The sequence below is a fragment of the Xiphias gladius genome, chromosome 3 (genome assembly GCF_016859285.1).
Source record: "Xiphias gladius isolate SHS-SW01 ecotype Sanya breed wild chromosome 3, ASM1685928v1, whole genome shotgun sequence".
NCBI classification, from domain to species: Eukaryota; Metazoa; Chordata; class Actinopteri; order Istiophoriformes; family Xiphiidae; genus Xiphias; species Xiphias gladius.
In genome coordinates this window covers 11304781-11323895 of record NC_053402.1, presented here as the reverse complement: position 1 = coordinate 11323895, position 19115 = coordinate 11304781, and the positions used below count along the sequence as shown (strand labels likewise).

The window sequence follows — 19115 nt, the reverse complement described above, 5'->3', positions numbered from 1 at the left end:
CTGAGCAACGTCGACCAAATCCCCTTCAATTTGCACACATGCTCCTTACAGTCTGAAGTTTTGGTGGGATGGGGGGGTCATAAAGGAAGATGATTTTATTGCAGTTGGAGCACCTTCGTCACTGGGAAGTTAGCTTTGTGCAGCTGGATACGTTTCATGTTGTCGCACAAGTTCTTAGCGCGGTATTGTTTTGTTTTCATTGAGAGAGGAAGTACGTCCTGAAAATCAAGAATATGAAAATGAAGAGCCCGTAGTGCAAAGGTGATGTTCAAATGGCCAAAAGCTTTTCCCCCGAACACACAGTTTAGGGGGAAGACGGAAATTGTAGCACTTTAGCCGCAACAGGAAAATAATCATAAAAGCCCAACTTTCAATGCAGTGTCATTTAGTTAGTCCTGTCATTTTTCCAACTTCCCTTTTTATAGCACTTTTGTAGCACTTCCTGATCATCATAACTGATCATAGTAAACCTATGATGACCTTGTATAAGCAGCTTGAAAATAAAATATCCAATTCAACTCCACTGCCCGCATTTCAATGAAAGACATCTCCTTTATCAACAGAGACCAAAAGCTGCATGACTTTTTGGTTTTGTTTTTTTTTTTTTTTACAGTGAGCCTGAAAGGCCTACACCTCTCTGTGGCCCATCTGAGAGTGAAGTGGAGGAGGGTGCGGGTAGGGAGGGATGAGAGAGGGGGGGGGGGGCGAGGACTGCGCGCGTTCAGGCAGGACAGGAGGGCGCGCGGGACATCAGCAAACCGGCCGGGTCAAGGAGCTGCAAGGATGGAGATCCGACCAGACAGGTTTAAGGCGGTAGCGGGCAAAACTCTGGGGAAAATTCACAGGTACACAACTGTTTCACTTATTCCCGAACCCACCTCTGACTTTTCCCCGTTTTCACTCGTTTCTTGAGGGTAAATTTTGTTCTGCGGGACACTGCAGTTCATTGTGCTGCGGGCTCCCATCCTCTCGCCTCCAGCCAGTTTCTCCTCAGTGGAGGGAAAGTTTGTTCTTTATTGATTTTAACTGGGGAAAGAGGAGACTGTTGGATTTAAGAAGCAAACATTATGCAGGCAGAGGCAAAAAAAAAAAAAAAAAAAAGTCCAGCTTTGCGCAGCGCATAGTGCAGTGATTGGATTGACAGAAGTGGGTGTGAAATGTTCAAAATGTTGGAGAAAATCTGCGGCTCTCGTTTATGGAGAGTTTGTTTTTATTTTGTGTTTGGAATTGTGCCTTTAAAGTGCCGTGAACGCTTTTTCGTTGTGGTTTGATGCTTTGTGGCACACTTCTGAAAACCATGAGGGATGCTGTTGTCTCTGGAACTCGTTTCATCCTGTTTGTTTGTTTGTTTGCTGGTTTGTTTTTGTCAGATTTGGCCCAGCTCAGAGTGGATCGAGCATATTGGTGTTTCAGACTATAAGAAAGTGTGGTTACATAATATTTCCGTGCGTTATTGGCACGACCCGGCTGAATGGGAGCACTGACCAGATGGAGCCAAAGTCCTAAATGAACCGTCAAAACCTCTTAGATCTATCTATCTATGTATCTATCTATCTATCTATCGGGTGATTATTATCAGTCTGTAACACTGTAGTGGACTCGAGGGCTTTTAACATGTCAAGGCATCCTATGACAAGAGTTACTTCTGTCTTTCTCCGACGAATGAGCCTTGAGATCTAAGCCAATTATTTATGATAGTTATCAAGAAAATTTCTGAAATTTCTGAAACTGAAATTTTTACATAACGAAGCCAATGCTGCCATTGGTGGATCAAAAAAAAGATACAAAGAAAGCATGATAATAATTATTAATAATCATTATAGTAATCTAGAGCTGAATTAATCAATCAACAGAAACTTCATCAGCAACTATTTCAATAATTGATTCTTTTTTTTCCCTTCATTTTTCAAGTAAAAATACCAAACATTACATAGTTCTATTCAGTTCAATTTTAAAATACTTCCCTCCACGGGCAATTTGAGGCAAGCGAGTTTGCAAACAAAGATACACACAGATGATTCAATTACACATATAAAAATAATTTAAAAATACAACTATTAATAAGAGGTGGGATATACAACGATTTATAATATTGGCCAGTTTAGAGCTGGCAAACAGTGTCCAACACCACAAGGGCACAAATGATGTTAAAAAGCAGAAGTGAAAAGTGCAAGTGCATTTATTTATCTCCACACAGGCAAACTGATCGTTTGTAGCACTATGGCTGTTCATAACTGTAATGGCTTCCGGAGGAAAAGCTTCTCAGTTTGGAAGTTTTGCTGCTATCTTTTGACCTATTGGATATAAATTCTAATATCTTTGGGTTGGGGACTGTTGGTGGTACCGCGGACTGCAGGAAATTCTGATGGTCAATTTTTTTAAAATCGTTTTGTGATGTTTTTTTTTTTAAATAACTGCAGCCCTAGAGTAATGAAAAGAAATCTGCACATCTTTGTCACCTGTACAGCCTTTATATGACACACAAAGTGGCTCTTTGAGATGGTTTATGAAGAAGCAGATCTTGACAAGTATATGTCTGTGCCGGTGTCATTTTTTAAATAAAAGATCAGCATATATATAACTGCAGACAATATTTCAGTGAAAAAAGGAGAGATTAAAGACACTGATAGAACCTCATGCAATAACCATTGCTTTAAGCTTTCACTCTCTCAGGATTTGAGGTAGCAACGAAACGTATAAATCCCGTCCTGAAATAGCCTGTTTTTCAGTCCAGCTGTCGAGCCACGCAAATCCCTAAACTCTCCCCTCCCACTCACTCCATCCCAACCCATGTCACTTCCTCCGGCCACTCCCTCCTCCTCCATCCTCCATCCATCCATTGAGAAACCAGCACAGACAACTTTCATCCTATCGGCGTCTCCCAGATGAGCAGGCGTGCAAATCTCAGGCTTTTTCTCTCTTAGTGGTCATGAGCAATGCGTGTGCACTGCCACAGCTGATGCTATGAGAGATGTGATGTGTCCGATTGGATTCAGATTGATTGTAGTGGACGTTTCCTCAGCTTAGCTGAGTGGTTTTATGTGGCCACGGTCTAAGGTACAAACAATGGTTTCAAAAGAAAAAGGGAATATTTTTTTCAAATTGGTGTGAAAAATGTATGTTTTTAGGTATGCATCTGTACGTGTGTGTGCATAAACGTGTGCATGTGTGAATTGTGCGGAGAGCATCCCTGCACTCTGTGAATAGATGAGTGTGTCTGTGTGCAATCACCACCTCACAGAAGAATCCCTCCTGATGAAAGCAGCCAGGAGTTCATCTATTATTTAAACATTTTCTCCCTCAGAATGCATCTCCTGTTTCTATATTAAACTCCACTAGGTAAGCATAAGCTTCGGCACTGTAGGGTCAAGTACACTCTGCATCTTTCCTCTGACTATTCACTCTTTTCACTTCTTCAAATAGATGCCCAGATATCATCTATTTACCTCCTCATGCCTGGGAACTACTCCAAAGTACTGCATGAAATATATTCATACAGATTCATGCTACAACTGCTTCCAAATTGTAAAAGTTTCTAATAGCATCCCAACAACATTTTGCATCTCATAAATATTCCACATATATTTATTAAAAGACTTTTAAATGAAGCGGCCTTTTGTCTAAATCTGCAGGATTGCATGGCTACGTGAGGAGAGCTTATGTTTCACTACACACGAGGCAACTAGGAATATAACAGGTAATCCATTTTTAATCAATTTTACTTGCAATGGAATGCTATATTTTTAGTTACATTACACAGTGGTCTGGATGGTGGTCTAAATAAAATAATCAAATAATAATATATTTTTATAATAACTTTTTTATTTTTTACATTTAGTCTTTGGCAAACTGCAAACATTTTTGCATATTTTAATCACAGCATTCTAATCATTTTAAAGTGTATTGTATAATATATAACGCTGTGTTCTGGACATTAATATTTTAAGTACACCCAGAGACAGAGCAGCTTTGCTACTTGGCTCTACTTCTCTGTGTATGTGCAAAATCAGATGGGTTTCCTGATGAATGAGGGGTTTGTATCACATTTTTGGAAACTTTTCAAATCTAATATTGCAGTTAACCTTCCTTAGTCACTATTATACTGTACACTGTAGGTGGTCTGAAAAAATACTCAGAGCTGTGAGAAACAAAGCTTGGTAAAAAATCAATGAAAAACATATGAATAGCTAACATCAATCCAAGGACTGTGGTGATTATAATCACTGTGATTATGACAGCAGCAGTGATAATGTTGAAGCTATTGGACTGGTTGTTAAGCCTAAAGATGATGACTCTGTTGGCAGTCATTGTAGTTGAGAGTTACAGAAATTAAGAAGACACCAAAAATGCTTGTGTTCTCTATCTTTTCCTTTTGTGTTTTTGTGAGTCCATGCCAGTCTGTCACTCTGCCTGTGGTGTTGTGCGTGGGAGTATCTACATGTAGTCTTCACAGATGATGAATCTATCATAGATGAACATTTAGTGTTGGCGCTGCCGCTGTGTGTTGCTGGGTTTGACTTTAAAAACACTGTGGCCCACAATAGAACTGGAAAGAAACCAAACAGCATGAGAACAAGTATCTTAATATATCTTAATATGTAATATGATGATCATGTTATGACTCAGCTCAGGTCATCGTTTACTGTCTGGTAAAGGTAGTGATAAGCAGAAAGTGTGTGTGTTTTGGGTGCAAATGCATTTGTAGTCAGCGCTTGCACAGTGATTGAGTTATACTATTTTGGATAATAAGTCCATGAAGGTCACACGTGTGTTTGAATGTCGTGTGTGTGTCTATGTGTCTGTGTGTGTGTCCACAGGAGAGAGAGAGAAAAAAAGTGGTATGACAGGATGGGTAGGAGGGTGTCTCCCTGGGTGACACAGTCCCACTGAGACCCAATCTGTTCACTTCAGGGAGAATGAGAGGTTCATGGAGGAAGGGGGGGACACCACTATCAAAATTACATAGAAACTGCAGAAATTTCAATTTAAACATTTTTAAAAATCCCAGAGCTACCACCCATATTTCCAAACACCTGACCTACAACTAGAGGGCAAATGAGGGTGGAATCATTTTTAGACAGGAGAATTGAAGTGGGTGGAAGGACATGAGGAAAGAAAAGCATGGTTTGCACACAGCACATTCAGGGATGTGGACAAATAATGACCAGGGCTGGCGTTATATAATATTTTTACTGTCAACCTCCCTTGCCCCACCTCTCTCCGTCTCTATCATCCTCTTATGAGAGGATTACGCATAACGCTCTGTGAATTGGTGAATTTAATATAGAGAGTAACAAAACTCCCAGGTCACCAACCAGCACGTGAGAGTCACAGTGTTATTTTGTCATAGCCAATATATTATTGTAAAATAACCAATTAAGCAAAATTGTAAATGTTTTCTCACAATTTAATAGTAACTGTGGAAAACTGATTTGATTATTAAGGGAAAGAAATAGTTGGAGACTTGTGTGGACTCCAGGCACATCTTTCACTCCATTAACCTCCTTATGAAGAGAAACAATGATGGTCTATAATATTGGCTGTAAATTTAGGTAGTGCCACGTTAAATATGAATAAATAATCTGTGGTTGAGGGGGAAATACTGTGGTGCAACTTGAGTGCAATGAAGTCAATACATTATAATACTCAGGGTGAAAATGCAAATTAACAAAAGTTTTAAAATTATTTTCTTATATTTGAGGTAGATCTACTAAAGATATGTAAAAAGACATGTTAACTGAACCATAGGGTTCAAATCTAGTGTGTAAAGGCATTGAAGTCTTTTTATTTTTTTGACTGAATCCTCTGGATTGACTTTGTACATTTCATGTCAGGTTTTTATTCGGGTTTGATGTTGCAGGTTGAACCTTGCCTCTTGTTTTCGGACGAGAAGCACAGATGTGAGCTCAGTTTGAGGTGCGAATAGTTACTGAGTCTCCACTGAGCCTGCTTCTGTTGTAATTATGATATTTCAGAGAGCCTGAGGTCACGGGACTCCTGCCTGCTCCTGCTCTCCGGTTCATTAATTGTTGCCAGCTGAGACCAATCAGGTCCTCCCTACTCGAACAAGAGCGGCTACATCAGCTGAGTGGGAGCTCACAGGGTTGTGAGTCTCGCACAAAGGCAAATGTCCAGTAAACACTCTTCTTTTCTTTATGCGTCTCTCGTACTTGTACTGGCTTGGGATTGTAGCAGTTTTCACAGACCAGCACAGTTATGAAGCTGGCAAGTAGGCAGAGTGACAAATGTTGATTCATGTCAAGGTTATCGTATTTGTTTGTAAAGTGAAAGTGCCGATGAAGCCCTTCACTACCACCTTAAAACACCATATTAGAAGAGGGAGACCCTCAGCCAGTCAGCTATTTCTGGACACACACACACACACACACACACACACACACACACACACACACACACACACACACACACACACACTGGGGCAGGATTGCCCTTTAGTGGGAAGCATCCGTAATAAATTTTTGCTGTGGGCTAGCCTCGTTAGCTGGTAGCATATGTGCAGGTGTCGGGTTGCAATCTGTCTTGAGGTTTAATGAGAATCCTCCCGCATCCTTCACTAACTCTGAATTAGAATACCGAGCTCCATTAAGGGGGTGAGTCAGCACAGTTGCTTGGTACAGAGAGGACAGCGGTGTGATCTCGGCCAGCTGATTCAACAGAAAACGTCCTCCGTTGTGTCACATCAGCTTTTTCGATCAACTCATTGCTTAGAATTACAGGATTTGTAACAATGTTTCTTGTGTTTAATGCACTGTGGCACTCATGCTAAAGCTCCATGTCCAGAGGCCAATGCACCATCTATCAAATATATATCATGTGCCTGCATGTACTACAGCTGAAACCGACAGAGGCCTTTTGGTCACACCACTAAATCAGTCACACAGGTAATATCTCAAGAAATTACTACCAAAAGAGATGCAAACAAAAAACTGGATATTTTTGAAATCCTTTGTCTGATTTACAGAAGAACCGAATCAAAGGCCAGCATTAACTCAACAGTGTGTCGTGATAGAGAGAGAAACATGCTGAACCATGCCCAGCACTAGTCTGTCCTTCTATATTCATTTCCGGAAGTAAATCATTTTTGTAATCCTAATCTGAATGTTGTGACAGATTAAGAGTGAGAGAGAGTGAAAAAGAGAGAGAGGGGATGCAGCCTCTCTAATCTCTTACAAATTTCACAATGTTGCTTTACAAAGCATTACTTTGTCCTTTGTGTCTTACTTGAAAAGTAGAAAAACTCATGATGGATCCAGGTTTAATTTATAGATCATTATGATGGCATATCTTGTTTTTGTCATTGTTTATTGACTGACTGCATCAATGTATAAAGAGATTATGGAGAATCTGCTGTGTGGAAATGGGGGAGGGAGTGCAATCCACAAGCATATCTAAGAAAATTGTACCGGATGAGGCAGCGTATATGCAGAGAAGCAGACAAGCAAGGCAGCAGATAGATAGTGGCAGATTATGGTGTAAAAACTAGAGTAAATTATTTATCTCGCCCAAAAACAGATCAATAATTAAACAGTGCTAGAGTCTGACTTGTCTTTTGCTTGAATAAGTTATCTTGGCGTTTGGGTGTGCTGAGAGCCTGGGAGAGATGAATTGTTTCCAATGTCTGCTTGAAAAAACGGAACAGTATTCAATGCAGTAAGCACTTGATTTTTGGCAACGTAATGAAGCTCGGATTTTCAACACCTTTTTAAAATCCAACAATCTCGTCACATGGAACAAAATCCATGTGGTGACTGCACCTTTTTCTGTGCATTATTCTCCAGCTCATTGACTAACTGGATCACCCCAGTGCGCTTTCGCTGTGAATTTACACAGACTCAAAACACACACACACTCAGGATAAAATACATATGCACTGCAAACTGTGGCGCTATGTCTAATATAACTATAGATACATGTATCCGCAGATAGCATTTACTTAAGTGTGCTGCATATGTGCGTGTGTGTTGAATACTGGCGAGGGGGGGGTTTAAATGAGAGAATGGAGCTTGTAATACACAGATGGTCGCTCTCCTTACTTCTCTGTTTGACTTCTGTGGTCTTGCACAAATTGAGTAATAGCCTAAAATAACATGTTGGTCTCGTGTAAGAAAAATAAGGAATAATTTGAATAATTTGAAGTGAAACACAGAGGATCCTTGGTTGACAAAAAGACATTTTAGACCATAAAAATCAAAGTGTGTGTTAGATATAACACTTCAAATACTGATTACGCTCTCTTGATAAATTTTGCAGTACAGTAATTATAAACCTGTAAATGCTTTTGCTTTTCTGCAAAACTTTATTTTCAGTTAATCAATATAATGCATGTAAGTATGTGCAAACTGATGTATGTTATGTTAAGTAGGCCATCTCATCTAAAAGACAAGTATTCATGCCTTACTAGTTTCGTTTTCCCTGTTTTGTCATCCATCTGTGCACTCACACACGGCCTGAATTACCTCGCAGTATTAACGCACAAGTCTGTCCATTCTGTGGTATTATGTGGTTAGATGTCGGTCTCCAGAGAGCTCCTGTTTGTGTCTGAGAGGGTGGACATGTTGAACAGGACCAGTATGGCAGCAGGTCCCAGGCGTCCTGAAGAAGCGGACAGTTGGGGAATGTGCTGTCATAGCTAACTCTGCTCTTGGCTAGTGACAGCTGCTTCCACACACTGGGACACGCTGAGTCAGACATGACCCCAACATGGAGCATGTTGTCTGCATGGAGGTGTTTGCCTATATGTATGTGTGTGTGTGTGCGTGTGCGTGTGCGTGTGTGTGTGTGTGTGCTTGTGTGTGTGTGTGTGTGTGAGTGTGAGTGTGTGTGTGTGTGTGTGTGAGTGTGTGTGTGTTTGTGTGTGTATGTGTGTATCTTTGAGAGAATGTCAATGAAAATTAGACAAATGCTACAAAATCTCTGCAGTAAAAGACATGCATGAAGAAAATCATTAAAGCATGAAAGAGTTTGGGCTCCGCTGATCAAAATTTCTGATACTGTGAATAGTTGAGTGAGTAGGTGTGAACTGATCTCCAAAAGATGTAATTTAAGCAGAATTTAAGATGTGTATTATTTTTGTTTTGTACAAGTTTAGAGTGAAAAAAAAGGAAAGGAGCACCATACAAAAGTTTGGGCACCACAGGACATTTGAGCTCTCACAGAACTTTTACCAAGGTCCCAGACCTTAGTTAGCTTGTTAGCAGTATGGCTTATTTACATTGTTAGGAAAAGACAAATGATGCAAATTTCAAAGCTTTATAAATACTCTGACTCCTAAAACCTTGTCCCAACAATCAGCAGCCATGGGCTCCTCGAAGCAGCTGCCTAGCATTCTGAAAAAAATGGCACGGGGAACATTTCACTGGTAGAATAAAGAATGAATTCAATTAAATGGCAGCATATTCTGGGAGGGAACATCACAGATCTGTAAAAAGGCTAGAGATGAAAAGAGGATAATGATCCTAAACACACCTCAAAATCCACCATGGACTACCTCAAGAGGTGCAAGCTGAAGGTTCTGCCATGGCCCTCACAGTCCCCCTAAACATCATGGAAAATCTGTGGATAGACCTCAAAAGAGAAGTGCATGCAAGACGCCCGAGAATCTCACAGAAGGCAGAATGGGCGAAAAGCTCCCAAACAAGAACTGATAGACTCTTAGCTGCTACAAAATGCGTTTACAGGGGGTGTCACTAAGTAATGACCATGCTGAAACTTTTGTTTTGGGCCCTTTTCCCTATTTTGTCAATTTGAACTGTGAAAGGTGGAAATAAAAAAGCAATCTTGCTTAATATATTAAAGAAATGTGTCATTTTTAACCTTATGCCTTTTGGAAATCAGGGCCTCTTTTACTCGCTTAGCTAGTCACAGTAACAGAAATTTTGACCAAGTGTGCCCAAACTTTTTCATGCCACTGTATATACTCTTTGCCACTGCCTTAAAATAACATGGTAACTCCACAGCAATGGAAGACCTCCCATATGTGAAAAGATAAAATTTTCTCCTCACTGAGAAATGCAGAGAGCCTTGTGGTGTCAGGAAGATGTACACAAAAAATGAAGAGGAGATTCAGACTCTTGTCATTTGTCAACAGCAGGCGACCACGTTTCCCAGTTTTCAAGCTTTTACATCCAAACTCAGTTTAACCGGAAAAGGTCCCCACACTTCCAGGAAATCCCTCTTGAGACACTGTTTCCATGTTATGCACGTTTTTGTCCCTCTTAGGGGCAAACACAGACCTCCATTAGGGACTCCCTGATCAGTGTCTCACCTCACTGTCACCTCTCCCTCTTTCCCTCTTTTTCACAAGGAACATGTCTGTGTCTGTGACTTTTTTTTTTTAATAAGGGAAATGCCAATCTACATTTTACTATTTAAATAAACAGGCATTTCTGTTGGACCGTTGCAGGTATCAGCAAATTAAAGTGACAAGGAATTACATTTTTCCAAATTAGATCCTTGTAGTGTTGCACTATTAGAGCAGATCATCCCAATCAGGCTGTGTAAATATGAAAGAAAAGATGCATGCCGACATGAGTGCTAACCTCTTAAACTGTGTTGGACTCACCTTTGGGTGTGTTACTGCAAATTCATGTTGTAGTGTTGTTCAGACCTGTAGAGCTTTGTTTCAAATTTCAAACTGCACTGTTTTTATGGCAGATACATTATATCAAATTGAATTACACTGCATTCAGAAAAATATTCAGACCCCTTCACTTTTTTCACATTTTGTTATGTTGCACCCTTATGATAAAATCATTTAAATTCCTTTTTTCCCCCTCATCATATTGATATTCATCATCCATCATCATATTCAATACCCTATTATGACAAAGCAAAAACAGAAATTTCAGAAATGTTTGCAAATTTATTCAGTAGCATAAACTGACATACAACATTGATATAAGTATTCAGACCCTTTGCTTAGTACTTAGTTGAATCACCTTTGACAGCGATTACGGCCTTGAGTCTTCTTGGGTGCGACACAAAAAGCTTTACGCACCTTTTTTGGGGGATTTTCCGACAGTCTTCTCTGCGGATCTTCTCACACTCTATCAGGTTGGATGGGGACCATTAATGGACAGCCATTTTCAGGTCTCTCCAGCGATGTTCAGTTGGGTTCAAGTTCACAGAGTTGTCCCTAAGCCACCCCAGCATTGTCTTGGCCATGTGCTCATTGTCCTGTTGGAAGGTGAACGTTTGGCCCAGTCTGAGGTCCTGAGCGCTCTGGACCAGGTTTTCATTAAGGATATCTTTGTACTTTGCTCTGTTCAGCTTTACTGCAACGCTGACCAGACTCCTTGTCCCTGCCGCTGAAAAACAACCCCACAGCATGATGCTGCCACCACGATGCTTAACCGTTGGGACGGTATTGGGCAGGTGATGAGTGCTGCCTGGTTTCCTCCAGACATGACGCTTAGAGTTGAAGCTAAACAGTTCAAACTTAGTTTCATCAGACCAGAGAATCTTGTTTCTCAAAGATTGAGAGTCCTTTATGTGCTTTTTTGCACATCTCCAAGCGGCTTTCATGTATCTTTAACTGAGGAATGGCTTTCGTCTTGCCGCTCTGCCATAAAGCCCAGGTCAGTGATGACTTTTCTCCCATCCGCACAGGATCTCTGGCGCTCAGCCAGGTTTTGGTTTTTGCTCTGATGCATTGTCAGCTCTTAGACCTTGTATAGACAGATGTGTCCCTTTCCAAATCATGTCCAACCAATTGAATTACGACAGGATAATGTTATATACATTTCCCCAAACCATTATACATCTGTGGAAAAGTTTGGATCCACATTATTTTCTAAAGTGCAGAAATTGACACTGTCTCTGTGAATCCCCTCAGGCTGATTGAGAAGCGGCAGCCAAATGGAGAAACCATTGAGTTATCAGCAGAGGGCCGTCCTGAGCTGGTGGAGGAGAAGGAGCTGCCGGTTGTGGACTGTACCTGCTTTGGCTTGCCCAGGCGGTACATCATCGCCATCCTGTCTGGCCTGGGATTCTGCATCTCTTTCGGCATCCGCTGCAACCTGGGTGTGGCCATTGTAAGCATGGTCAATGATCACACTGTCTACAAAGGCAACAAAGAAGTACTTGTGGTAAGTGGCACATTAGAAATCAAAGCTCTTGTACCTTAACTGTATCCATGTCTCTTTGGCAAGGATGTTTGCTTTGTTATGCAAGCATCATGTACTACATTTATCAAGGATTTGTTTCTTTTTCTTAATGACTTGCTTTATTTTTGGTCAGGACCTGACTAATAGCAGTAAAGATTATTTGTAAGATGTATTTCTTTATTTCTTAATTTTAGAACCTTAATTATTTATACCAATAGATTTACAAAATGTATGTAGATGCTGAGAAATGATAGAAGATGACAAAATAAAAAAAGACAAATGTGGGTTTGCAATGAAGTTTGGTCGCCGTTCTGATGACGCTCACCTTCTCTGTTTTGAATTGTATAAATTTCAAATTTAACTGTTCAAGTAATTTCTTTTTCCAGGCTGCACAGTTCACCTGGGATCCTGAGACAGTGGGGATGATCCACGGCTCCTTCTTCTGGGGCTACATTGTCACACAGATCCCGGGCGGCTTTATATGTCAAAAATTTGCAGCCAACAGGTAAATGTCTTCAAATTTACACCATTTTCACTAATATGGGCCTTACTGAATTCTAGCTTGCTATAAATTGGTTGATTGCATACAGTACTAAGTAATTTATTGTGCCAGCTATGAAAAAAATTATAATTTTCTTTTTTTCTAATGAAACCTAATTTCTTGGCATCAGTTCCCAAACATTAAGCAGTAACAGACCGCACACAAATTATGAAAAAGCTGTACCAGCAGTTCAATAGAAAACCATAATGAATAGGGTTTAGACAGCATAGACAGAACCAGCATCAGTAATCAACATGCAGCTGCAGCCATACAGCAAGGCTTCATCTTTTGTTAGTGCATCTTGTGCTGTTTTTCTTACTATTGAATATTTGATCTGAGGCAGCTTGTTTGTCTTTTGTGTGTTTAAGAGTGTTTGGCTTTGCCATAGTGGCCACCTCCACCCTCAACATGCTGATTCCATCTGCCGCTCGCTGCCATTACAGCTGCGTCATACTGGTCAGGATATGCCAGGGCCTTGTTGAGGTACAGCATGTTTCTGTGTGCACGTGTTTGCAGGACTGTGTGTCAGACTATTCCTACATAAATGAATGATTCCCTGACTGTATTTTGTCTTTCAGGGTGTATCTTACCCAGCCTGCCACGGGATCTGGGCCAAATGGGCGCCTCCCCTGGAGAGAAGTCGATTAGCCACAACAGCCTTTTGTGGTAAAGTAAAGTTTCAACACCCTGCTGACGCATTTTCCCAAAATTCAATATCTGTGATATTTGCAAAAACTTTGGGATCTCCCCTAGAATTAAGTTCAGCTGTAGATGCAGCCGCCAGAGGTTACGGCAAATTTTAAGAGATTAAAAGTACATGACATGTGGATTTCCATGGCCTCTTAGTTATTGATTATATTAAGCATTTTGAGTGCATAAAAATTACTATATGAATAAAAGGAAAACATAAATGATCTGTTTCTTCTCTTTATGTTTGATGCCTTCTTAGGATCCTATGCAGGGGCTGTGGTAGCCATGCCTTTAGCTGGGATACTGGTGCAATACACTGGGTGGCCTTCAGTATTCTACGTCTATGGTTAGTATTCTTATACTCAAATATGTGTTGGCTTACTACAGTACTATGATTGCTCAGGTAAGTAATATAGTAATATAGTAATACATACACTAGAACTCTTCAGTTCAAATGCAACTGTGTCCAAATCCATTACCTGGTTTGTTTCTGTTGCTCAGAATCAAGACTGAATGGCAGAGCTTTTTTGTGAACCTCAGGGACTTATGTGTGTCTGCACCAGGTGTTCAGAATATTCAAGTATAAGGTTTGATGATGGTTACACTTTTGGAATTAAAAAATACAGTTGCGGAGTGCTTGCAATCTTACTTTAGCTTTGTCATTGCTAGTCCTCTCTTACATTTCCATAGAGATACACTGATTTCCTTATAACGTTTAACAACACCGCCTGAACATCAACTTTCTTCCCAGCCTACTACTGATGTCACGAAACCCCACACAGTTGAGCTTCACAACATTAACACCAACCTGGAAGGAAGTTTGAGTGGCTCCTTTTCATTGTCTCTCTTTTTCTCTCACTACTACCTTTACCTTTAATTTAGTGTCTCTCACTCTTTCTGTACCCTTCTCCGTGTCTTTTGCTTTCTCTCTCTTCCTCTCCCAGGCAGCTTTGGGATATTCTGGTACTTGTTCTGGATTCTGGTGTCGTATGAGAGTCCCGCAGCGCATCCCACCATCTCACCAGAGGAGAGGAAGTACATCGAAGATGCGATTGGAGAGTCTGCAGGATTTCTCAATCCTCTCCAGGTATGGCGCTATATGATGGTGATGTGTAGCCTATCAATCAACCACTGAAAAGCTTTTAGACCTAAACACAAACACACGTACTGAAGATGTACAAATGTATATATATGCACAGAGACACATTCAGCTTACTCTCTAGTTAATAATAGTAGTAATATCGTATTCCTTTTGGTGGCAGAAATTTAAAACCCCATGGAGACACTTCTTCACCTCGATGCCAGTCTATGCCATCATTGTGGCCAACTTCTGCAGGAGCTGGACCTTCTACCTGCTGCTCATCAGCCAGCCGGCCTACTTTGAAGAAGTCTTTGGCTTTGAGATCAGCAAGGTGAGATCATATCACCCATATATGTAATTATAAAGACTTTTACAGAAACTGTAGTTTGATTTTTTTTTTTTTTTTAGAAACGTACTACTGTAATGACAATTTGGATTTTCTCACAGCTATAGTCACTTATTGTAGTCAATGCAGTGTCACTTCAGTGGTTAGGTGCTGGGGCCTTGCTCAAGGACAGTAGAGCTGGTGTTAAAGAAAAAATTCTGTTGTTTTTTTTTTAACCTGGGTTTTCCTCTCATGATTGATAATAACTTTGTACTCGCCAAGTCAAGCATTTTAAATAATTTCTATCCGGAGGTGGCAAGTTATTATGACCCATGGACAGAAAAGCTGCAGTTTTGAGAATAAGACCTGATTCCTCTTAAGGAAAATTCCGCTAAAACATTTACGTTGTGTGAACTAGTGTAGTCCTGTTTATATTCTGCAATTATTCTTTAGTGTGTGTGTAATGTAAAAATTAAGTAGAAAATTATCTTCTTTTTCAATGCAGTAACAAGATAAGAGTATATAGAGAATAAGATAGCAGACAGTATAGAGCTGACATGAGATAATGGAAGAGAGGGGAAGACAATACATGAAAAAGGTTCCCTGCTGGCCTGGATATATGGTCAGCGTCTTTATACACCCAGACCACCAGGACACCTCCAAGTATTGATATTTATACTCTCCTCGCATCTCTTTTCTTCGGTATTATATCGTCATTTAGCTCCCGTCACCTAAATTAGCTTCAAAGGAGCATTGATCAGCATAAACATTTACTACTATCGAGATCAGTGTGATATTATCAATACTTACTTTGAGCTGTAAATGGAGATTCTCAATCTTTTCCAATCTTCATACTCCCATTATTTATAATACTCTAGTAATGAAAACACTATCCTTATGTCTCTTTCTCTGTCTCTCTCTCTGTCAAACACACACACAATCTCTCCCTCTCCCCTTTTCTTTTTCAGGTGGGCATGGTGTCAGCTTTGCCCCATCTGGTAATGACAATCATCGTGCCTGTTGGAGGCCAGTTGGCAGACTACCTGAGAAGCCACAACCTGATGTCCACCACCAACGTCAGGAAGATGATGAACTGTGGAGGTGAGAGTTGGAGGCAGGGTGAGGAGGAGGAATGAGAACGTTGGAAAGAAGAAAACTCATGTCAGCGCATGACAAGAACAGAAACTGAATAACACACTGAACCACCAGAGTTTGCAAAACAACATCTCATATTAATCATTGTGACACAGTTAAAACTCAACCAAACAACTGGTTGGGTTTGAGAGAGGCTGAATATTTTGAGATGCTATAGAATTAGAAAAGTGTAAAAGATTAACTGTAAACTTTAAAAAAAAATATTCACTCTGGGTTTTAGATAAAATTAAATTAAGAGTCCAGTCATCACACAAAAAAAACCTTATATGACCTTTCAAAGAAACATGTCCAAATCTTAAAGTAAAGTAGACATCTGTCATGGCCACTGTTGTGCCGTAATGAATGAGATCCTATTTTTTATATTCTTTTGAAAATATCTTTCTCATGCCATTTAAAGCATCAACTGAAGTGAAACGGAACTGATAGAAAGACTGAGAAAGTGAGACAAAAAGAAGATGGTGCATGCTTTGCTAATATTTTCTCCTAAAATTTAAGGCACTGACATATAGTAACAGGCAGCTGCCGGTCATGGAATCATATTAATATTTTTGCACAGCTTAAAGGTTGGATCAGTCTTTCTATTTCATGTGCATAAACAAATGTACAATTTCTATCATGGCAGATATGTATATACAACTTCATTTTAATGCACTACGGTGTAACAGAGAACCATTGAAAGTTGAGAGAGTATAAAGTTGTGGGTAGTACTCATTCCTCCCCTCTTGTGTTACTTTTTGATGTGTGTATACGGATGTGTTTCAGGTTTTGGAATGGAGGCTACCCTCCTACTGGTGGTGGGATACTCTCACACCAAAGGTGTTGCCATTTCCTTCTTGGTCCTCGCTGTGGGTTTCAGTGGATTTGCTATCTCAGGTATTATGTTATAAACAAATAAGCTGAAAGCCCAATTTAATCAGGTCTACTGTTATGTCACTTTTAAACAGCGTGAAACTCCGATTGAGTTCAGTCTAAATGACCAAATCAGCAGTTTGTGAGAGATTTGGTATGTAGAATAGGGTTATTGCTCCTGTTTTAAAGAAACAGTTTGAGATTTTGGGAAATACGCTTACTTTTTTCAAATTTTTTATCCTTCTCCCCTCATTGATTTTCCTGTACACTGTTGTTGTGAAAAATATCAGTACATGGTGTCTTTTTTTCCTATCCCTAACCATGAAAATTTGTTACTCTATGTTTCAGTAGTATGTTTCAGTAACGTTGAATTTAAAAAAAAAAAAAAAAAAAGCTTAAGAAATAAGGGAAAATTATATTGTTCTCAGTTTTTTGTGTTTTCTCTTAGGGTTTAATGTCAATCACCTGGATATTGCCCCGCGATATGCCAGCATACTGATGGGGATCTCAAACGGGGTGGGAACACTATCTGGAATGGTGTGTCCTCTCATAGTGGGAGCCATGACCAAACACAAGGTACATCCATTCACTCATATCAATTTAACAACGCCAAGTATAAAACTTTTGATATTAATGTATATGTTTAATGGACAATGAGACAAGGCAAAGTCATTTGTGAGCTCACTTTTTTACATTATTTCAGACACGTGAGGAGTGGCAGTATGTCTTCCTTATAGCTTCCCTCGTTCATTATGGAGGAGTGATTTTCTACGGTATGACTTGACTATGAAAACAGTGTATTGTGAGTAAAGTGTAGAAGACCTCAGTCTAAATACTGATCATGTTTTTTTTTTTTCAATAGGAATCTTTGCATCAGGAGAAAAGCAGGCGTGGGCAGACATAGAGGACACGAGCGACGAGAAGTGTGGTATCATTAATGAGGATGAACTGGCCAATGAGACGGAGGAGCTCTATCATGGAGGTGGGCAGTACGGGGCCATGAGCCAACCGGTGGTTGGTTCCAATGGAGGGGGGGCCGGAGGAGGAGGAGCCGGACCTGGATGGGTGACAGACTGGGATAAATCTGAGGAGTATGTTCAGCCGCCTGGATACAACTCTTACATGTATGGGGGAGATGAGGAGAGGGAGCTGACATAGAAGACTGACATGACACACGTTTAACAAAAAAAAACAAGATAAAGAAAAGAGGAAGATTTTTTTGGAAAGGGATTGTAAGAGAGAGTCACTGCAATACTGAATGGACCTCCTCTGTGCTTTTGTATGATATTTACAATTGCACATATCAAAAGTATGCATCTGATTCATTCCATTGTGCGTGTGTGTGTGTTTGTGTGCGAGAGCGTGTGTGTAAGCATGTGCATGCAGGTGTTAGAGTCGCTAATGTACATAAGCACATACGTTATTCTTTTGCAAAAAAAATTAACTAATCTCCCACAATTCAATTCAATTCAATTGTGTGTGTGTGTGTGTGTGGTGGGCTTTTTGCCTGTACAGCAAGTCTCTCAAGACACTGGCATTGTGTTGTATTTAAATTTTTATGTGTAAGCCATACATTTACTGTTTTTGCTGGGAAAGCACCTTTGGGGCCTCGGTTTTAAAATGTAAAACCTTTTGGCTTACAACATCATCATGTCAACACAAAATCTTGCCCAGATGCTGGTCATGCATCCAGTTAATTTTGCTTCACCCAAGCAACATTATATTTCCAGGGCGTGCGTAGTTCAAATATACTTGCATGTGGTAGTCAACACGGGTTCATTAATGTGCTGAGAGTCTGTCATGTTTTAAACCCTCCGTGACTACTTTCCAACTTTTCAGTCAGAGAGAAAAAAGGTGCTTAGGTGTTGTATCAGTCTGTGTGTGTGTTTCGAAAGCTGTAATGCTTTCACTATAACAGGCTGCCCTTAATGTGTGTGTGTGTGTGTGTGTGTGTGTGTGTGTGTGTGTGTGTGTGTGTGTGTGTGTGTGTGTGTGTGTGTGTGTGTGTGTGCGCGTGTGCATTTGTTTGTGCAAAGACGTGTGCTTGGGTTTGTGCACAAAGCTGCATGTGGTGTCTAGCTGAATCTCACCTGGGTCTGACCTAACTAGGTCATATCCAGCCAGGCTTATGGGTCACAGAGCACATATCATGAGTAATCGTCTGACACTCGTGACTTTCCATTTGGTGTGTATGCTCCCATTGGAGAGGTGGCCCAGAATGACAAGTAGAGTGTGATAGTTGCTTAACTGTTCCACTACTTAACCAGCACGGAACAATAGTTATAATATTCCCAGGCATCACAGCTCCTGCTGCCTCTGTCTCTGCCTTTTTCTGTATCTCTGTGACTG

The 19115-nt window shown here is 40.3% G+C and overlaps 1 protein-coding gene across 1 annotated transcript; it reads left to right on the top strand.

Annotated features, from left to right (window-relative positions):
* The first annotated feature begins 783 nt into the window (after positions 1–783).
* slc17a7a (solute carrier family 17 member 7a) lies at positions 784–17970 on the top strand. The gene is made up of 13 exons (XM_040123516.1): positions 784–845; positions 11855–12107; positions 12512–12630; positions 13035–13149; positions 13245–13332; positions 13616–13702; positions 14301–14443; positions 14619–14768; positions 15731–15863; positions 16680–16790; positions 17215–17342; positions 17470–17539; positions 17629–17970. The coding sequence occupies exons 1-13, from the start codon at positions 784–786 to the stop codon at positions 17922–17924; spliced, it is 1755 nt and encodes a 584-aa protein (XP_039979450.1). The 3' UTR covers positions 17925–17970.
* Positions 17971–19115: the final 1145 nt, after the last annotated feature.